Consider the following 20,395-nt stretch of genomic DNA (forward strand, 5'->3'; position numbering starts at 1 on the left):
TTCCAAGAGAGCACTTTGGTGCACATTTGGTTTCAAATAGCAAACTGAAGCATAATTAGGGCTCCCTAAATGGCACTTCTGTACATTTTGGCTCTCAAAATGGCACTTAAGTGCACATTTGGCCCCCAAGAGGGCAAATAAACTTATGTGGCTCCTTAGAGGGAACATTTTCCACTTTTCGCCCCCAAAAGGACACTTTGGTGCACATTTTGTCTCCCAAAAGGGACTCTTTTCTCATTTTGGCCTCCAAAATGGTGTTTTTGTGCAAATGTTGGCCTACTTAATGGCACTCAGTTACATTTTGTCTCCCAAGAGGGCACTCTGGTGCACATCTGGTTTCAAAGAGGGCACTTTAACATATTTAGGTTCCCTAAATGGCACTCTGGCACATTTTGGCTCTCAAGAGGGCAACTTGGTGCACATTTTCAATAGAAAAAAGGCAGTTTAGCACATTTTGGCCTCCAAGAAGGCTCTTTAGTGCACAATTTGACTTTCAAGAGTAAACTCTTTTCTCATTTTGTCTCCCAAGATTGTGTTTTGGCGCACATTTTGGCACCAAATTGGCCCTTTGTTACATTTTGGCTTCCTGGAGGGCACTTTGGTGCAGCACGTTTTGGCTCCCTGAATGTCACCCTAGCACATTTTGGATCCCCAAATGGCACTTAGGCACATTTTGGCTTTTAAAATGGTGTTTTGGCGCAAATTTTAGACCTACTTGATGGCACTTTGTTACAATTTGTCCCCCAATAGTGCGTTTTGGTGCACATTTTGGCTCTCAAGGTGGCACTTAGGCACAAATTTACCTTCCAACAGGGCCCTTCTGAGCATGTTTGACTCTAAAGGGGGCACTTTAGCATGTTTTTGAATTTCAGGCCATGAGGGAGGATACTCCCGCCCTGCCCCTGCCCTGTGCACACTCCTCAAAACAGGTGTTTCTCATTTAAGACCACCCAAATGCTGTGTTTTGATTTTTGAAAAACAAAAACAGCAGCGATGTTTGAGTGATTTTCTTTACACCCGTTTAAGATACATGCAAATTAATCTGTGTTCACACAAGAGACAGGGGGAAAGTGGGTGTGAATGAGCCCTGAAGCTCTGTTATCCGGCTCCTGTAGTTTGATTTGGCTTCGATAACCTCTAACCGTCTCTTTGTCTTTACCTTTACATGTCTGGGCCTTTACTGCTTTCATATATCATTCTTTTCTCTGAGCCGTCTCAGGTGGTGAGAAGGGAAACCACACGATGCTGTGACATTTGGATAAATTATTCCTCCTGGAAATCTGTAACCGTTCCAAGAGTCAGGTATCTTTTATACTCTGAAGGTAAACAACCGCCTCAAGGTATTTCTGCTACATAACAACTGATTTTTTTTATTTTCATTCCAGTATCATGATCATTTTTTTCCATTGATGCATTAGCAGACTGAGTAACATTATTGAACCCTTGTGGGTAATCAAGGACATTTTTGTCCTTTCAGTTTTTTTGTTTTTTTTTTCAGATCAATTTTTGCCGTAATTGTGGTTTTATTCCTCCATACAGAATGTGATTGAAAAAAAATATGTATGACAATCTTGAGATTGAAACTTAAAACGTTTTAGTCGGTCAACCGAACACTTGGTGCAAATTTACAAGCCTCTGAAGACATTGAAGGACATAAAGTTCCTCTCCCAAAAACTTATTTCAAAAACAAACAACAACACATAAATAGTTTTCTTTTTCTTTTCTTTTTTTGGTCACATCTTTCAGTCTACTTGAGTCCTAATAAAATATACAACATATTGAATTATTTTAATTATTTATCCCTTTTAAATGCTAATTTTATTACATTTTAGTGTTTTTATTTAAATAAAAAAAATAGAATTAAACCTCCCCCCCCCCAAAAAAAAAAACAAAAAAAACAAACAAAAACAAAGCAAAACATCATGAGTTATTTTTAAATAATATTTTTTTTTTGAAAGACCAGGCTTGAAAAAACACAAGATAAGTAGTAAAATTAAGTTAATATATATATATATATATATATATATATATATATATATATATATATATATATATATATATATATATGAAAATAACTCATCACTGACATTATGGAAACAGTGACATTGCATTCAAGGGTCAAAATAATAAGAAAGAAAAATTGAAATAATTTAATATTTAGTAAATATGATCAGGACTTAAGTTAATTGAAAGATTTGATTAAAAAAAATGACAAAATATTAATTTCTTCTAAGTTCTCAATGGTCGTAAATTAAATGAATCCACAAGGGTCAAACAAAGTATTTGGTCTCCATTATGATACAGACGTTCATCAAAAAGTCACCTACCCCACAACAACAACAAAAAAAAAGCAACAGATTTTTATGTTACGTTGCTTTTTTGTTCCTTCTGTTTGAAAACTTTAAAGCCATCAACACACCCGAAAGTTAAACGTGGTCAGAGTTTGCTTCCTTGAATACATCCCTCCCTCCTTTCCTCTTCTTTTCCGCTGATAACGCATTACGCAGTAGAAATGTGAAGTTTTATAAAAAGGACCTCTTGTTGAGCTCTGATGAAAGCAGAAACACTATGTCCCAGTAGGAACTCCAGGAAGCACACATTTGTTTTATGGAAACCACCCTTGAAATTTTCCTCCTCTCTCCTGAGGCTCTGCAGCTGAGCCGGAAGTGACATAACCCAGAAAATCTGATTGATCAGTCTGAAAAAAGACGATACACAATAATCAAATTACAGTTAGGAACTCAATACGAGTCTATATCTGTTTAGTAACGGGCTTTACATCCTGTGAGAGACAACAGGGATGCTCCTTGGGGATAAAATGCACACAAAAAAAACAGGATGCATGCATGAGCTCACACTAGACATGCTGCAAAATTTCTATGATCATTAATCTGTTAGATATCTAAAAACGATCTACACTCCTACAAACGTTCGATTTTATTTCATTTATAGATTGAAAAATGGGTAAATATGTCTATTTAAGGGCCTGAAAAGAGCATTTTTTGAAGTTGTAGTGTAAAAATGTCACCAAAAAGGTCATTAAAGTTTTGTCTTTAAATATTGTTATCATAGCTGCTCTGTGAAAAAAAAAAAAAAATGAAATAAAACAATAAATAAATAATAAATATATAGGACATTAAAGTTTTGCCTGTGAATATTCTGTGTCAACTAGTCATAGCTGTTCTGTGAAAATAAAATAAAAATAAATAAAAGAAACGAAATAATAAAAAAATACATAAAAAATAAATAAATAAGAAATTAAAGTTTTGTCTTTGAATATTCTGTTAACTCTTCATCGCTGCTCCTTGAAAAAAAAAATGTAATAAAATAATAAAATAATAGTTAAAAAATAAATAAATAGGACATAAAAGTTTTGTCTTTGAATATTCTGTCAACTCGTCATAGCTGCTCTGTGAAAATAAATAAATAAATAAATAAAATAAAATAATAGATAAATAAAATAAGTAAATAGGACATTTTAGTTTTGTCTGAATATTTTGTGTCAACTCTTCATAGCTGCTCTGTGAATTAAATATATAAATAGATTAATAAATAAATGAAATAGAATAATAAATAAATAAATTAATAAAATAATAAATATATAGGACATTAAAGTTTTGCCTGTGAATATTCTGTGTCAACTAGTCATAGCTGTTCTGTGAAAATAAAATAAAAATAAAAGAAACAAAATAATAAAAAATACATAAAAAATAAATAAATAGGAAATTAAAGTTTTGTCTTTGAATATTCTGTTAACTCTTCATCGCTGCACTTTGAAAAAAAAAAAAATAATAATAATAAATAAATAAGTAAAAAATAAATAAATAGAACATAAAAGTTTTGTCTTTAAATATTCTGTGTCAGCTCGTCATAGCTGCTCTGGGAAATAAATTAATAAATTGATAAATAAATGAAATAAAATGATAAATAAATAAATAAAATATAAATAAATAGGACATAAAAGTTTTCTCTTCGAATATTCTGTGTCAACTCGTCATTGCTGCTTTGTGAAAATAAAATAAATAAAATAAATAAAATAAATAAAATAAATAAAATAAATAAATAAAAAATAAATAAATAGGACATTAAAGTTTTGTCCTTGAATATTGTGTAAACTTTTTATAGCTGCTTTGTGAAACTAAATAAATAAATAAATTAAATTAAATATTTAAATAATACATAAATAAACAAATTAATAATTAAATAAAAACTGACTCAAACCATGAGATTTTATTTCAATTTATTTAATAACCTAGACCCCCACCACCAAGGGCAATTGCATAAAAATAATCTTAAAATTGTACAAAAATCATTCACTCAGCGAAATCAGGCTAAACATAAAACATTGCAAAATGTACCGAGTTTTCAAAGTGTTGAATATTTTACACATGTTAAAACACTGATAAGGGAGGCTCTGTTTGAAAAATAATCAATGACACTTTTCACCGTTAATAGGACACAAAATTAGTGATGACCGAATGAAACACGGTGGGTTTAAAGCATACTGTCAGTGGTAAAGCAAAACAGTGCATGTGAAATAAATAACACTGGATACAAGCACGCTGTAAATATACGTACACACACAATGTCAGGCCTGAACACAGTCAATGCATAGCAAGGCTCCTCAGTACCACACTGCGACCCACTGTGACGACTCTCACTGAGCAGAAGGTGGCGCTGAAACTAATTATTGCACTGTGAAGCCAACGCAGGAACACGGTGGAAGCTGTGAAGACGTTAACTTGGGCTTCAGAAAAAAACCAACGTGTTTTTGATAATCATTGATTGGATATTTAGTGTATTTATGCTGCGGGAGGACACACGTCACCTCTTCAGCATTAGTGGTTTGTTTCCCCTACAGCGCGTACCATGTGACGTTAATTCCAAAAAAATAAATTAACTAAAATGGAAAAAACGTGAGATTAAACATACATATAATAAAAAAAGAAAGGTTACACTTTTCATGCAATAAAATTTACTCGCTGTGACATGTAATTGTCTGATTTTCACCCTCAATCTTTTGCTTTATCCAAGACAAACCCAACAACCAGCCAAAAGCAGGTTACTCACAGCTTTGCTCTCAGCCAATGAGACGACATGATATTGGAAGAGAAGATAACAGAAATAAAAGAAAATTGGAAAAAAAAATCAATCAAAGATGTGCATGTGCAGCCAATTAAGCCAGGATGGCAGACCAGTCTACTACCTGGATGTAAACGAACACAGCCAACAGACGGCATCTAGTCGCGTGGTGCAGTTTGGCGTTCTTCTCATCTAGAAATTGGTGATGAAGCTGAATGTAGGCTGTGTCGGTTTGATGTTTCTATTTTTTTTGAAGATATTTCCTATTTTTGCTTTTTTTTTTGGTTTGTTTTTGCAGCAGGCCATGTGAAAAGGTTGAATTCCCTCTGCTGGAGAAAGCAGAAATTTACTCCCAACACAGCTTTGAAACCAAGACTAAAATGAAGGATTTAAATTTGAAAAAAAAAACAAAAAAAACAGTGCCGACATTTGGCTGTCAACCTGCAAAAAAGGACAAAAAGCAGTAAGTGCTAGCTCTGCTAGTGTTCGCCACATGTGTTTTGCTATTTCTGATAACTATATAATTATGACTGTTACCCCAATTTTTGTTTTTTTAATTTTTTAATTTTTGATCGGTTGAAATTTAATTTTCTGCTTAAGTTGCAGGAAACTCTGTCACTTTGGAGCATCCATACAATGATGCATTTAGAATCATTAACGCAACTTTTTGATTTTAAAAGTGTTAGCATATTAAAGAGGGGGTAACCAGCTCCTCCATATTGTACAAATGGACTTGCTGAAATCATAACATAAGGATCTCCTTACTGGTTTATGACATATTGAAGAGATTCTAAAGGATACTAATATGATTTTTTTTTTAGCTTTAAAGGTGCAGTGCGTATAATTTTTCAGCATTTGGCTGAACAGAAACAGTGGAAATAAGATTTAATGTTTCTGTTTGTGAAGAATCTTAAAATAAGTAAAAAAAAATCCCCATAAAACTTTCCTTTTCTTTTTATGAAGCCAGAAAAAAAAGCGTTTTGTATTTACATTACTGCAGGTCCTGTTCACGACCATGTTTGTCTACGGCAGATTTTGAGGGACAGAAAGAGCGAAACACAGTTTTCAATACGAGCCTGGCTGCTGGTCCTGAAATCTACCTGGGAGTCAGGAAGAGAAGAAGAGGTTGGTTGTATTAACAGGAGAAATAAAAATTTTACATTACTTCAAATTTCAAAAACTTTTGGCAGATTTTAAGATAAGATTTTTTTGGGGGGGAATTTTTGAATATTTTTGCAATCACAAAAATGTAAAAGAAAAAAGGGAAATTTCCTGCATTACAAAAGTTCTTGAATATTTTGCAAATTTTTGAAGTATCAATTTTTTTTAATTGTTACTAATTCTTGAAAAATTTATGAATTTCTGTCTTAATTTCTGCACATTTTTGAATTGAAACTTTTTTGGAAATTGAGGTAAGTTTCTTGATTATAACTTATTATTACTATTATTACATTTTTTTTGTCCAACAGACAGTCTGACAGTCAGAGGTGGATTAGTGCTTTATTGTTTTTGCAAAATTTTCAAAAACAGGTTTAAATTTTCAAAACTTCAAATTTGAAAAACATTTGGCAGATTTAAGATGATACTTTTTTTGTGAAATTTCGAATTTTTTTGCAATCACAAAAGGTAAAAAAAAAAAAAAATTGCAGAATTACAAGAGTTCTGGAAATCTTTGCAAAACTTTGAAGTTTCATTTAAAAAAAAATTTTTTTTGCTAATACCTGAAATTCAGTTCTTTTATAAATGTTTGCAATATTTTGAAAATTTTATTTTCTGTCTTAATTTCTGTAAATTTTTTAATCTAAACTTTTTTGAAAATTAAAGAAAGTTTTTCTATTTTTTCGTCCAACACACCTCAGAATTTTTTTTGTTTGAGATTTTTTTTCTCTCTTTTTGACAGTCAGAGGTGGATTTTCAAATTTTCAAAACTTTAAATTTCAAAAACTTTTGGCAGATTTTAAGATGAGATTTTTTTGTGAAATTGTTGAAAATTTTTCAATCACAAAAATGTAGAAAAAAAAAGAGGTAGATTTCTTGAATTAGAGAAGTTCTTGAAATTTTGTAAAGTTTCGCAAATTCTTGAATTTTCGTTCTTTTATAAAGATTCGAAAATTTTATTTTCTGTCTTCATTTCAGCACTTTTTTTAATTCAAACTTTTTTTGGAAATTGATGAAAGTTTTTCTCAATATTTTCTTTTTTTTCCCAACAGACATCAGCATTTCCTTGAGTTTTTCTTTTCTCTCTCTGACAGTCAGGTGGATTGGTGCTTCGCTGTTGAAGCTCTGTCAAACTGAACACGAGCTCTCGGAGGGTGATGAGGCTTCATGGAGCTTTCTGACTGTCTTGGATATAAGACATGTCCCTCAGCATCAACACCATCAACATGATGATCAGAATCCCTTTGAGTTATTCTGATTTCTACGCACTGCACCTTTAAATCGTGTAAAGATTCTTCCTGAGGGACAGAATCCCTGTTTAGGAAAGCTTAAAGTTAATAAAAATCTCAACATCTCTTTGGAAACTCTCTCATGTTCAGCCCCTCATCATCCCAAATATTCAGTCTGGTTTTTTCAGGTTTACTGCGTCTGTCATGGGACTCCTCTGACTCCAAAAACCTCCCACATGTGACGATCAGTGTCAGAGTTTGTTTTTGTTTTGCTGACGATTGATCTCAGCTGTAAAAGAAAGTGAAAACAAAAGCCACCGCAAAAATGTAGCGTGAGGAACATTCTGCTAATTGTTACGAGTCAGGAAGCTAAAAGTGTAATCGGCGTGAAGAGGAGGATGAAGGGGTCGATTTGTTTTCGACTTATGCGCTGTGCACATCACCCCGGGCGGTGATGCAGGGACAGAGACCACATGATGACGCCTGGTGATGGGGAGGTGCCCTTTGTGACTGGACTCAGAGACTAATGGAGTCAGATTCACGCTGGAAGGAGGCAGAAACAGGAAAACAGGAAACAACGTTTGTCTGCGAGGTGTGTGTGGTGTGTGTAGAGAACAGAGGGGGAGGCTGGCGGGAGATGTGAGGGGCTAATGTGACAGAGAGAGTGAGATAATCGTCTTCAGATGGGAACACAATGAAATTTGGAGTTGAAGCAGCTGTGAGCGCCGAGGCTGATGATGTCGAGGCAGGAAGAGCTGAGCGAGATCGATAGAGATTAGGAGACGTTTCTGGAAGAGCGTGAAGGCCTTCTGCTGCTGCTGCTGCTGCTGCTGCTGCTGCGTGAAGGTTTCCCCCTCTGCCTCTCTGTGAGGTTTATTTTCAGCAGCAGAAATCATCCTGTCTGGAGGAAATCTGGGGGACACGTCATTTCCTTTAATTGTCTGATACAATCATTTTGTTTTTAAGAACAATAACACAGGAGTGAGTCACAGCTGAGTGAAAAAATATCCAGTGATAAACAATGACTACACACACACACACACACACACACACACACAGAAAAACAGCTCATATTCAGAGCTACCGCAGACCTACGATATGTGAAGACACATTCAGACGAAGCACACGGTGAAGAGATGCTCCCAAATTGGCTTTTTTGTGCTTAATGTTTCATGATTTCCCTTCTTAATGTGATAAGTGTGAAAGCTATGGAAGCCCATTGCTGCAAGAAAAACAAAAACAAAAAAAAAAGCCTTCAAAAAAAACCCTCAAAATTATGAGATAATAAGGTCATAATTATGAGATAAAAGTCTAAATAATGACATTTAAAGTCATAACTACGAGATTTAAAAAAAAAATCTAAACTATGAGATAAAACTCAAAATTATGGGATTTAAAGTCGTAATAAAAGACAGAATTTTAAGATAAAAAATCAAAATTAAGAGATAAAAAGTCCAGTTATGTAAACAATATGCGACCCCAAACAACTTAATTTATTCCACATAATGAGGAGAAAGATGATTATAAGCCTGATTTATAGTTGTGTCATTTTCTTTGTGTCAAAACAATTTAACACATTAAAATCAATCTCCTAATGTCAGTTTTTAATCTCATAATGATAACTTTATTATCTCATATTTTTGACTTTTTGTCTTAAAATACTGTTTTCTTTTTTAAATCTCATAATTTCAATTTAGCTCATTATCATGACTATAAATCCAATAATTTCAAACTTAATCTAATAATTTCGATGTTTAATCTCAAAATTTTAATCATTCTTTATTTTAATTATTTTATTTTAATTTTACTTTTGATTTCTTTTGCTCATAATCATGACTTTTAATCCCTTGATTTCAACTTTTATCTTGTTGTTATTATTTTTTATCTCATTATTATGACCTAATTATTTCATAATTTTGATTTTTATCTCATAATTCCAATTTATCACATTATTATGGCTTAAAATCTCATATTTACAACCTTTATTTTGTTGTTTTTGATGTTCTATCACAAAATTATGACTTTTTATCTCATATTTTTCATTTTTTATGTCATGACTATGACTTTTTATCTCATACTTTTAACTAAATTTTATTTTGATTTCCTTTATCTCATCGTTGAGACTTTAGGTCTCCTAATTTGGACTTTTTATTGCATAATTTCAATTTTTTATCTCATTATGACTCTTATTTTTAAAATTTAGTCTTTATATTGCACAATTTCAACTTTTTTTTCCTCATAATTTTGACTTTATATATTTTAGATATGATTTTTCATCTCATAATTATGTCTCTTTTTTTTATTATTATGAACTTGTACCCCCTTTTTCGGACCATCTCAAAATTTTGAATCTTTATCTCATAATTTTGACTTTCTTTTCCCTCATTATCATGACTAATTTTTTAATCTGATAATTTCGTTTTTTTTCTTCTGTTTTTTTTTTTAAATTGGCAGAGATAGGCTTCCATAGAAAAAAAGCAGAGTGGCCTGCAAATCAAAGGATAAGACGATGGTTGATTAAGTACACCTTTCTAAGAGAAGGAGGGGTGCAGTCTGATCCTGGAGCTGTATAAAAGAAGTCCGACTGTAAAGCACAACAGTGTCAATCGCCACTTAATATGCGCTCAATCTCCTCCAGTCTCTTCAAGGCGGCTGCTCTTTTCTCCTCTATGTCGTTAATCTCTTTAGTGGACTTACCCTTAGTCCGCTGGTCGGCCTGGCTGCCGTCCAGCGCCTCTGACTGCTCCACGCCCATGCCTCCCAGGCTTTCTGCAGAGGATTTCCGCGCATTCTTCTCCTCCCCAGCCCCCTTTCCACCATCCTCCTCCTCATCAGCACCCCTCCCTTCCTCCCCTCCCTCAACAACCTCCTCCTTAACTCCCTTCTGCTTCTCCTCCTCCTCAGCTGACACAGTAGCTCCCTCTGTTGAAGTCAGAGGGTGCCCCGCTGCGCTCATGGCAGCCATTTTCCCCCGCACGATGCTCAGGTGACGCCGCACGTACTCTTCGTTCGGAGCCAGCGCCAGAGTCTCCTCCAGGCAGCGCTCGGCCCGCGGCAAGTCCCGCTCCTCGAAGTAGACCACGCACAGGTTGTGCTTACCCTGCACGTTGGTGGGGTCCATGCGCAGGATGCGCTCGAAGCACTCCTTCGCGCCGCGCGTGTCCTTCTTGTGGTTCATGAGGATGTCCCCCTTCAGGATCAGGCCTTTGATGTGCTCCGGGTGGTGTCGCAGCAGGTCGTCCAGCACAGGAAGAGCGTCTATCTCCCGTTTGGACTGAGAGTAAAGCAGCGCCAAGTTAAACAGAGCGCTGCGGAAGCCGGCCTGTAATCCGATGGCCTTCCTCATCCAGCGCTCAGCAGCTGCGTTTTCATTGGCATCCATCGCCAGCATGCCCAGGTTGAAGTATCCGTTGGCGTCCTGAGGCTCTTCCTCCACATAGGTGAGGAAGCGGCGATTCGCCTCAGGCCAGAACTTGGGCTCACCTGTCACAGAAAGCAGATGGTTACCATCCTGTCTCTGTGAGTCTCCCTCCGCGTCTCTGTGTTGCTGCAACGACCACATCACCCTGAGGGGGGCTGTAAATTATGACCTTATTGGGTTCATGAAGCAACACTAAACTGCAAAGACAAAATCTGCAGCATTTGCGATGCCTAATTCAGTTTGACATTTATCACTTAATCATAAAATAACCCAAAAATAAGCTCTGCAGCTGCATCGAAAACACAAATTATGATAAAACAACACTGAAGAAAGCAGCTCCATGGTTTGATTCTGTGTTTCTCTCACACTCTTTGGTCGGGGTAAGTCGTTAACTTTGGCTTCTTGTGGAGACGTTTAAACACCTGACTGCAGGTTTACTGAACTGATGAATCAGTTTATTACACTTTAATAACATGAAATTAAGAAATAAACAAGGTCTGACTGAAGTATTTGAAGTCAAAGGTGTCCAAACTTTTTCCAAAGAAGGCCACATTTCATTTTTGAGAAAATTTGGAAAGTTACATCTGTATGTTCTGTTAACTCTTTCTTTTAGACATCCTTCTTCCACCTCACAGTAAAAACCTTTCCTGTCCCTGGGCTAGCAGTTGACATGACGTGAGGCAGCCCGTCTCTGGTGTTTTCTCCTTGTGTTTTGTGCACATGTGGTTAAGCTTTGAATTAGATAATCTACGGCATGGTTCTCAAACATTTTTAGACGATGGACTCCTTTCAGGTAATTTTTCCCAGGCTCCCCCTGGAGGCTGGCTGCAGTATAGGTCAAAAAATCCATCTCCCCAGTCATTCCAGATGGGCTGTGGTCAAACTTTAAAAATTAATACTCCTCATAGAAATGTTTCTCACGTCTGATTGTTGTCGTGATTTGAAGATATCATTTGGCTGTCTTGTATTCAGGTCCCCTTTTTCTTCTGAAAAGTTTTTTTTTCATTTGTTATAAGACAGGGGTCTCAAACTCGTGCCATGGAGGGCCAAGAGGCTGGGGGGTTTTCATTCCAACCGAAAACTCCACCAGCTGATTTCACTGATTAGCCCCTGCTCTCTGCTTGAACGTGAGGTAATCAGTGAAATCAGTTGGTGGAGTTTTTAGTTGGAAAGAAAACCTATAGCCTCTCGGGCCTCCATGGTCACGAGTCTGACATCCCTGCTCTAAAGTGACCTCTAGGGAGCCAAAGCGTGTATGAAAGGGCACTACTGGTTTACAAAACACACTTAACTGCCCTGCTGGGCGGCAAAGACACACATATTTTGTGCCTTTTTTCTTCCTTTTGCAGTTTTTGACTCATCAGTCCACAGAATGTTTCTCTAAAAGTCTTGAGGACCATTCAGATGATTTTTGGCAAATGTCAACAAGCTTTTATGTTCTCTTGTTACAGCATTGGTTTTCGCCAGGGAACTCTCCCATGGACGCCATTTTTGGCCAGTGTCTGTCTTACAGTGGAGCTGTGAACACTGACCTTAACTGAGGCCAACGCCTGCAGTTCTTTGGATGTTTTTCTAGGTTCTCTTGTGACCTTCTGGATGAGTCGTCATCGCACTCCTGGGGCAATCTTTGAAAGGTTTGCCACTGTTCTTAGTTTTCTTTGTTTGGATCGTGGCATGATGCGTTTGTTGTTGAGATTTTGTAACCTACTTCACTTGGTCTAACAGATTCCATTAAAGTGATTTCTTGATGCAACACAGGTGGTGACGCACAGGTTTGGGTATGGCCTATAAAACTAAACTCAGCTGTCCCAGAACTGTGGTTAGTCACAGTTACTTTGTGATTTAGCAAGGGGGGCAATTACTTTTTCACATAGGGTCGGATAGGTTTGTATTTTTTCCCCCTTGGTAAATAAAAGCATCATTTAGAAACTGCATTTTGTATTTCCTTGGGTTGTCTCTGTGTGGTATAAAAATTGGTTTGATGATCTGAAACCTTTGTGTGTGATAAATATGCAAAAAAACACATAAATCTGGAAGGGGGCAAATATTTTTTCACAGCACTGTTGCTGATTTCATTGATGCAAGAGACCCCAGTTTATTGATATACATTTCTGATAGTATTCCATGGACCCCCTGGCTATGGTTCGCAGACCCCTGGGGGTCCTGGGACCTCACTTTGAGAAACACTGCTCTACAGTTTGCACGTTTCATGCCACAAATCTGTCACTGTGCATTAACTTTGTGGTATTTGTTGTGCTTTTGCTTTCAGTGTAATAACATGTTCCTAGCGAGTTGCCGTAGCTGCCGTAAAACAGTTGTTTTTGCTGAAAATCTGGCTCAGTGTGCTGAAGCAGTGGAGTAATTACTGAAGCAATTATTTTCCTACCTGGTATCTTCAGTTACGGTGAAAAAAAAAGCTGTATCACTCATGTAACGCTGTATGTTCAAAGTAATGTCGCCAAAAGCAGACCAAGGAACATGTTCTCCATTAGAGGGCGATACGGGGGAAATGTGCCAGGATGTTTTAATGGCAGGACCAGGATAAGGATTTTATTTTGGAGACTATTTTGACTCAAAAGTTTATTATTTAATCTTTTTAATCTGTTTTTTTGTCCTCTGATGTGTTTGTTGAACTCCCACATTTTCACATCCTGATGAATCCGTTCATTCAAAGACGTCAGCTGAAGAGTTGTTGGGTTTCTGCAGAACATACAGAGCTTTACCTTTAAACCAGCAGCCTGTGCACAGTCCAGATGTAGTTTAGTGACCCTTACAGACTGACTTTGGTTTGGTTTGTGCACTGAATGGAAATGAGCTCAGTCTCATGATAAAAGACATTTACATGGTAAAAGGAGAAGGAACTGGTCAACCCGTTTCTGGCAGCAGGGAAATTAAAAACCTCTTCAAAGTCGAGCCGCGGTGACCGCTCGAGGCGATTAATGCAGAAGTTACCGCAGACAGTAGCCAGAGTGGGAATGTGAAGAATTTGGAGAAAGGAATTTGGAGCATTGCTGACACTAAGCCTGCTCTCACACCTGACCACCTGGGGCTGAAGATCAGAAAGAGGAAAAATTAGAAGAAGGCGACTTGTAACCCAGTTTTCTCAGCTTTAAATGAGACTTTCAGAGTGTGTGACACAGCCGATCGTGCTGCAAACGCTGTAAATCATATGTTGTTGAGTTTTTCTGACTGTGAGGAATTCACTGGACAAAGCTTCTGGAAACTAAATCATCTTAAACATTTCAGATCTTTCACTCCACATAATCTTCACTCAACAGCGTCTGATAATGGCAGTAGAGTTAGTCAATCGTTGATTTTATAAGACATTCAACAAAAACGGCAAAAATTCAGAGGAAGGAGTGACTGTTTTCAGTATAACTGTTTTCTCTTTATTTTGGTTTGACAAAGCTTGTTTTTGAATTGCTTTCCTGCTGATGCATGACTTTGTTTGCCGTACACTCTGGGTGATGTCATCTGTTGTAAACGCAGGTTTCCGTTAAGACATTTACTGACCTGTTTTCGTTTATGGGTTAACGGCTGAAATACACCAGATGTGTCTGTGGTCCGTCTCCTGTGAGGCATAAATTCGGCATAGAAATGACACGCTTCCGGTTGTACCTATCCCCACTTCCTTTGATTGTGATTGCGATAATCGTGCAGCACTAGCAAAATGTGCAGGAGAACTATTACCGGATAATCGCTGATTTTTGTCCCTTTTTTGCTGATCTCTCCCTGTACAATCAAAGCCAGCAAAGGCCCGATTGTCTGATAACATCATGTGTGATTTTCCTGTGGTGTGGGATGTGTTCAGAGTGATTTCTTCTGGTCGGAGCTGCTCTGAAGGCCTGTAATTCAGAGATCGTTGGTAATGAACATGTTTAATATTTGCGACTGAGTGTGTGTTTTTTTTTCTCGAAATTTTAGAGTTCGAAAACAAATATCTTTGCTTTTTCCTGTATGTCAATCATGTTTGTTTACACCACAGTGACATTTTACTATACAAGATTTGTAATATTGAACGTGAGGAAGCTGAAGCTCTGCTGAAGAATCTGTTAGTGTGTGGTGTCCTCGGAGCGCAGACCACACACTGTAAGATCAGGAGAGAGAAATCTTATGCGATCTGTCTTTTGTTATCATCAAGTGTGTGCTCTCTAAATCTGCGAAGTTTTGGAGAATCCTGTAACGTGGACCAGCCTTAAAGCTGAAACACACGGCCGAATACAACCAGGCTGTGAAGACATGTGAGGAGGACGTGAAAGCTACGTTACTATCGGTGGATTTTTTGCCTCTACGAGGAAAACCCAACGTCCGGACCCGGTATCAGCCTGACCCCTAATTCACACATAAAGCGCGAGCGCCGCGCATCACAGCACAGGGCAGCGCCCATTGCAGCTGGATACCCGAGATCACAAGGTCCCAGGAGAACCACATGTTCCTGCAGGAGTCTCACCCATGACTACGTACTTTCATGCTAATTAATGAGCATGTTACGCTCATCTGTTCCTCCCCAAACTTCAGCTCCTTCAGTCCATGCCTTCTGCTTTCTGTTGGTGTCCTTATAGAAAGACTGTGTTGTGTCGTATTGAATTATTGTGAAGTTTTTCACCTCCAAGTTTCACTTTTCTTCCTCCAAAAACGTCAAGTTTCCTCTGGATCTGACCTACTTACTATGTTTACATTTCAAACTTGTGTAGTAGTAGTAGGAAAAGATTGGAAATCGTCATAAATATCTTTATCCCAAATGTCCTTAAAATATAGTAATTTATTTTTGAGGCTTTATCGCCCACCCCTAACACTTTCTTGTTTTCTGCTGTAACTGTAAACTTCCCTGTTGTGAACCAAGGTTATAATAGTAAACTAAAACGAAACTAAAAACGAAAACTAAAATTTGAAATACATTGCAGTTAACTCTAACTAATAGAAACTAGAAAAGAAAACAAAAACGATAAGCAAACTAAAACTGTATCTTGTGTCCATGAAACTAACTGAAACTAACTAAAATTATGAGGAAATGCCCTTAGTTTTAGTTTCTGATAATGTTAATAGCCTTTAGGATTTAAATTAATCTGACACATTTTCCCAACCAATTTTACGACAGTTTTCGGCAGTTGTCAGTGCCGTACGGCACCATCATAGCGACGTACTGGGACGTGCTTGTTTACTGCACTGACTGGCTGTGCGCTGTGCTGCGACCAAACGTAGTGGAGCAATGAATCAGAGCATCTGTAATCGTTTAATTTCATGTGAGTCTGACTTTAATTGTTTTTAAGTCTGTCTTTCTTGTTAGAGTCCAAGTTTCTAAATATTTAAGCTCATACTATATTGTTTTATATAGTTTTAGTTTATATTAATTTTATGTAATTTAGGTTAACATTATTTTTTATCAAATTTATGTTAATATTTTTTATATTAAGTTTATATCATTTTCATGTGTTTAAGGCAGCAGCCAACAGTTCAGTATCAGCATTGACTGAGCAGTGAGCTCTAAGTTGGACTTGAAAATAAACAGTATGACGAAATATTTACTCTGACCTTTTTAAATCCTGCACCTGGTTAATAAGGTATGAAAAAACTAAAACTAAACTAAAACTAAACTAAAACTAAACTAAAACTAAGCCTTGTTGCAAAAATCAAAACTAAATAAAAACTAGAATGCCCGCTCCAAAACTAATAAAAACTAAACTGTAATGGAAAAAAAAATTCAAAACTAACTAAAACTAAACTATAATGACAAATCCAAAACTATTATAACCTTGGCTGTGGGACGTATGAAGGATTATCTGTTCTTATCCATGTGAAGAAAAAGATGTCAATTTCACGCAGATAAAATCTGCTGAGAGGAGTAAATCGTGAAGCATGTTGCGTGATACATCGGTGTTTTTTAGACTCTCGTTATAAATCATTTAAAATTGGATGTCACTTCCTGAGCGTTCACAGATCACAGCTGGATTAAAAAGCTCTTGATTAATGCACCACTATGGAAAAGCTCTACACCTGTGCTGACAGCGTATCAAAGGTTGACCGGTCAGAGTCACGCTGAGCTGAGAGAGCGGGAAGGAAAACATTGTGTTGGCAGGAAAAACGGCTCCTGTAATGATTCATTCCTTTGTAATCTGTTTGAGGGATGTGTTATCTGGAGTTTATAGGAACACTGAGAGGAAAAGTGATGTGTGCAGTGATGTTTTTGTGCATTAACCTGCAGAAGGACAGTGCAGACTCTCAGGAGTGAAAACCTCCCAGTCAAACCTGCTGTAAGTGTAACTGTTGCTCGTCTTTGTCACCGAGTTGATGGAGCGTGACCCGACAGAAACTTGGCCCTGAACTGTGCGTCGGAGCACGAAGGGCTCATTGCAACATAAAGGAACCTGGTTACACCCTAAAGGTAATATCAGTTTATTTCCTTTGTTTGGATGACTCTGCATGAAAGAAGGGTGTAAGAAAAAGCCAACTAATGCTTTCCTACAGAGAAGAGGAGCTGCAGGGTCACGTTTCACTCACCAGACTCCTGCATGAGGAGAGCAGAGTTGAAGAGCGCCAGCTTGTGGCGAGGGTTGAGCTCCAAGGCGTGGTTGAAGTTCTTCAGCGCCTCTGAGGGGTCCTTCATCTCGATGTTGACGATGGCGAGGTTGTACCACAGGTCGGCGTTGGTGCGGTCCAGCTCAAGCGCTCTGAGGTAGGCGTCGCGGGCGTCTGTCAGTTTGTTCATCTTCAGCAGCAGCTCCCCTCTGAGCCGAACGAGAAACATGAACAAAATCAGGAATACAGTGGGGAAAATAAGTATTGAACGCATCAACTTTTTTCTCATTATATTTATTTCCAAAGCTGCAATTCAAACAAAATTTCTACCAGACATTGGTATTAACTCAAATAATCCACGCATGAAAAGAAATCACAACGTTCAGGTCCATAAATAATGATTATGGTGAATTAAGTACAATAACACAGGAAAAAATTATTGAACACACCATGGAAAGGCTGTATACTTTGGCAAGGAAATGCACCATACCACCTGAAATCTGTCAGTAATTATTACTTGAACTTCCAATTAGTGCAAACCAACATCAGCTGGGCTAGAGCAAATTGATGGTCCTATAAAAAAGGTGTTTTTTTCACCAAGCAGTTAAATAGCACACACCTCATGATGGGTACAGGCAAAGAGCTCTCTGAAGACATTCACAACCTGATTGTTGCTCAGCATCAGAATGGAACTGGTTACAGACTTATATCAAAGCACCTGAATATTCCAGTCAGCACCGTTGGGGCCATTATTCACAAGTGGAAGAAGCACCACCTTACCATCAACAGGCCACGCACAGGAGCTCCTTGAAGATTTCTGACCAGGGAGTCAGAAAGATAGTCAGAAGAGTACTCAACCAGCCAAGGACCACCCTGAAAGTGCTACAGAAAGACTTGGAGGCAGCAGGTACAATTGTTACAGAGAAAACAATAGGCAATGCACTCCACCACCATGGCCTCTATGGACGCTCAGCCTGCAAGACTCCATTCCTCAAGAAAAGGCATGTTGAAGCTGGTTTAAAGTTTGCTAAACAGCATCTTGACAAGCCTGTAGAATACTGGGAGAATGTTGTCTGGTCAGATGAGACCAAAACTGAACTTTTGGGCTGTCATACTACAGACCATGTTTGGAGGAGAAATGGCTCTGCACATCAGCCAAAAAACACTACACCAACAGTGAAGTTTGGAGGTGGAAGCATCATGGCATGGGGTTGTTTCTCATCTCATGGTGTTGGCAAACTTCATATAACTGACGGAGCAATGAATGGAGTCATGTATGGGGAAATTCTTGATTTGAATCTGCTGCCATCCACCAGGATGATGAAGATGAGACGTGGCTGGACCTTCCACCAGGACAACCATCCAAAGCACACAGCAAAGTTGACTCTCAAATGGTTTAAAAAAAGAAAATCAATCTGTTAGAATGGCCTAGTCAATCACCTGACTTCAATCCAACTGAACATTTGTGGAAAGAAGTAAAGAAAAGGGTTCACCAGAGGGCACCAAAGAGTATTCCAGATTTAAAGACAATCTGTGCAGAGGAATGGGCCAAAATCACACCTGAGCAGTGTGGGCCATTAGTTCAAACATACAAGAAGCTTCTGGAAGCTGTCACTGCAAACAAAGGCTTCTCCACTAAGTATTAGATGAGTCTCAGTTAGCGTGTTCAATACTTTTTCCTGTGTTATCGTACTTAATTCACCATAATCATTATTTATGGACCTGAACGTTGTGATTTCTTTTCATGTGTGGATTATTTGAGTTAATACCAATGTCTGGGAGAAATTTTGTTCAAATTCCAGCTTTGGAAACAAATGTAATGAGAAAAAAGTTGACGCGTTCAATACTTATTTTCTCCACTGTAAAAATCATCATGCTTTACTTTTTTTAACTGTAAAAATATTCTTTGTTGTCAGACAAGCTGAGTATCTGTGAGGCTGACCTTAATATTTCTGGGATGGTGATAAGAAGATAAAAGATGAGATTTGATAAGAAGGAATCCCCGTTCATAAGGAATAACTTTTGTTTGACTGTAAAGTATCAAATCAGAGCTTCAGGCCTTGTTGATGTTCCAGGGAAAAACAAGTTTTGAATCCGTTTCCAGAGTTTTGCTTTAAAGCTAAACATTTTTTAACCCTCTCGGTATTAAGTAAATAGTTTTTTAAATCTGGGAGCAGATGAATGTGGACTGACTTTGAATCAATTTATCGTGAGCCGCTGACCTTTTCTTTAGTGATGAAAATTTGGATAAAATTGTGGAAGAAGCATAACAAAGCATGAATACAAGGAAACATTGAATAAGCATGAAATAAAAGGGCTGGAAGGGCCCTTCTTAGAACGAACAATTAGATAAGATTCATTTTAGCTCTTTAATCTGATTGATCACATTTTTCAAAGAAGGATTTTATTATCATTCTTTTTGTGGACCTTACTTATCTTGCGGAGAGTTTCTGGAGCAGGTCACTTAACAAAGATCCTAAGATGAAAACCTCTAGTTGTGTCTGAAGTTTATGTGTGAAAACATTGGGTCTTTTCATTATAGTATCACTAGTGTTAACTTCTTCATTAACAAAAAATAAGAGGATGAATCCTTATCGTTGAAACATTTTTCCATTTTTTTTATTCAGCCAAAGCAAAAACCACTGACTTGAGTCCCATTGAAAACCTATAAGAGGCTGAACTGAGAACTGAGAGCATCAAGTTTGGAGGATTTTGAAAGATTTGCAAAAGAAGGATGGGCTGCACACTGTGATCAGCAACAAAGACACACAGCTGACTGTAAGGAGGGCTAGTTTTGTTTTTGTTTGCAAGGTACAATAATGTAAGCATCCAAAACAAAACAATGAGGTTTGGGAAAGCTGTGTTAAAAAAGCACTGATCTGTTCATCAGGACTTTGGACATTTTTGAAGAAAACTTCAAATTTCAAAGGGGTGGGGGCTAATCATTTTGATCTCAGCTGTTTCTGTGTTTTGGTGATCTGTTAGATAC

General features: G+C 37.4%; 1 protein-coding gene across 1 annotated transcript in view; it reads right to left on the minus strand.

Annotated features, from left to right (window-relative positions):
* Positions 1-9,687: 9,687 nt before the first annotated feature.
* The window catches only part of tmtc3 (transmembrane O-mannosyltransferase targeting cadherins 3), a 61,221-nt gene continuing 50,513 nt past the window's right edge, over positions 9,688-20,395 (minus strand). The window contains exons 13-14 of the mRNA XM_074676841.1: positions 17,389-17,615; positions 9,688-10,952 (exon numbers count right to left, since the gene is read on the minus strand). Coding sequence (XP_074532942.1) covers positions 10,072-10,952; positions 17,389-17,615 — 1,108 coding nt within the window. The 3' untranslated portion in view covers positions 9,688-10,071. The remainder of the gene's footprint in view (positions 10,953-17,388; positions 17,616-20,395) is intronic.

Source organism: Halichoeres trimaculatus, unplaced genomic scaffold (assembly GCF_033239565.1).
Source record: "Halichoeres trimaculatus isolate MK-OKI-2021-1 unplaced genomic scaffold, fHalTri1.1 fHalTri1_scaffold_10, whole genome shotgun sequence".
Classification (NCBI taxonomy): domain Eukaryota; kingdom Metazoa; phylum Chordata; class Actinopteri; order Labriformes; family Labridae; genus Halichoeres; species Halichoeres trimaculatus.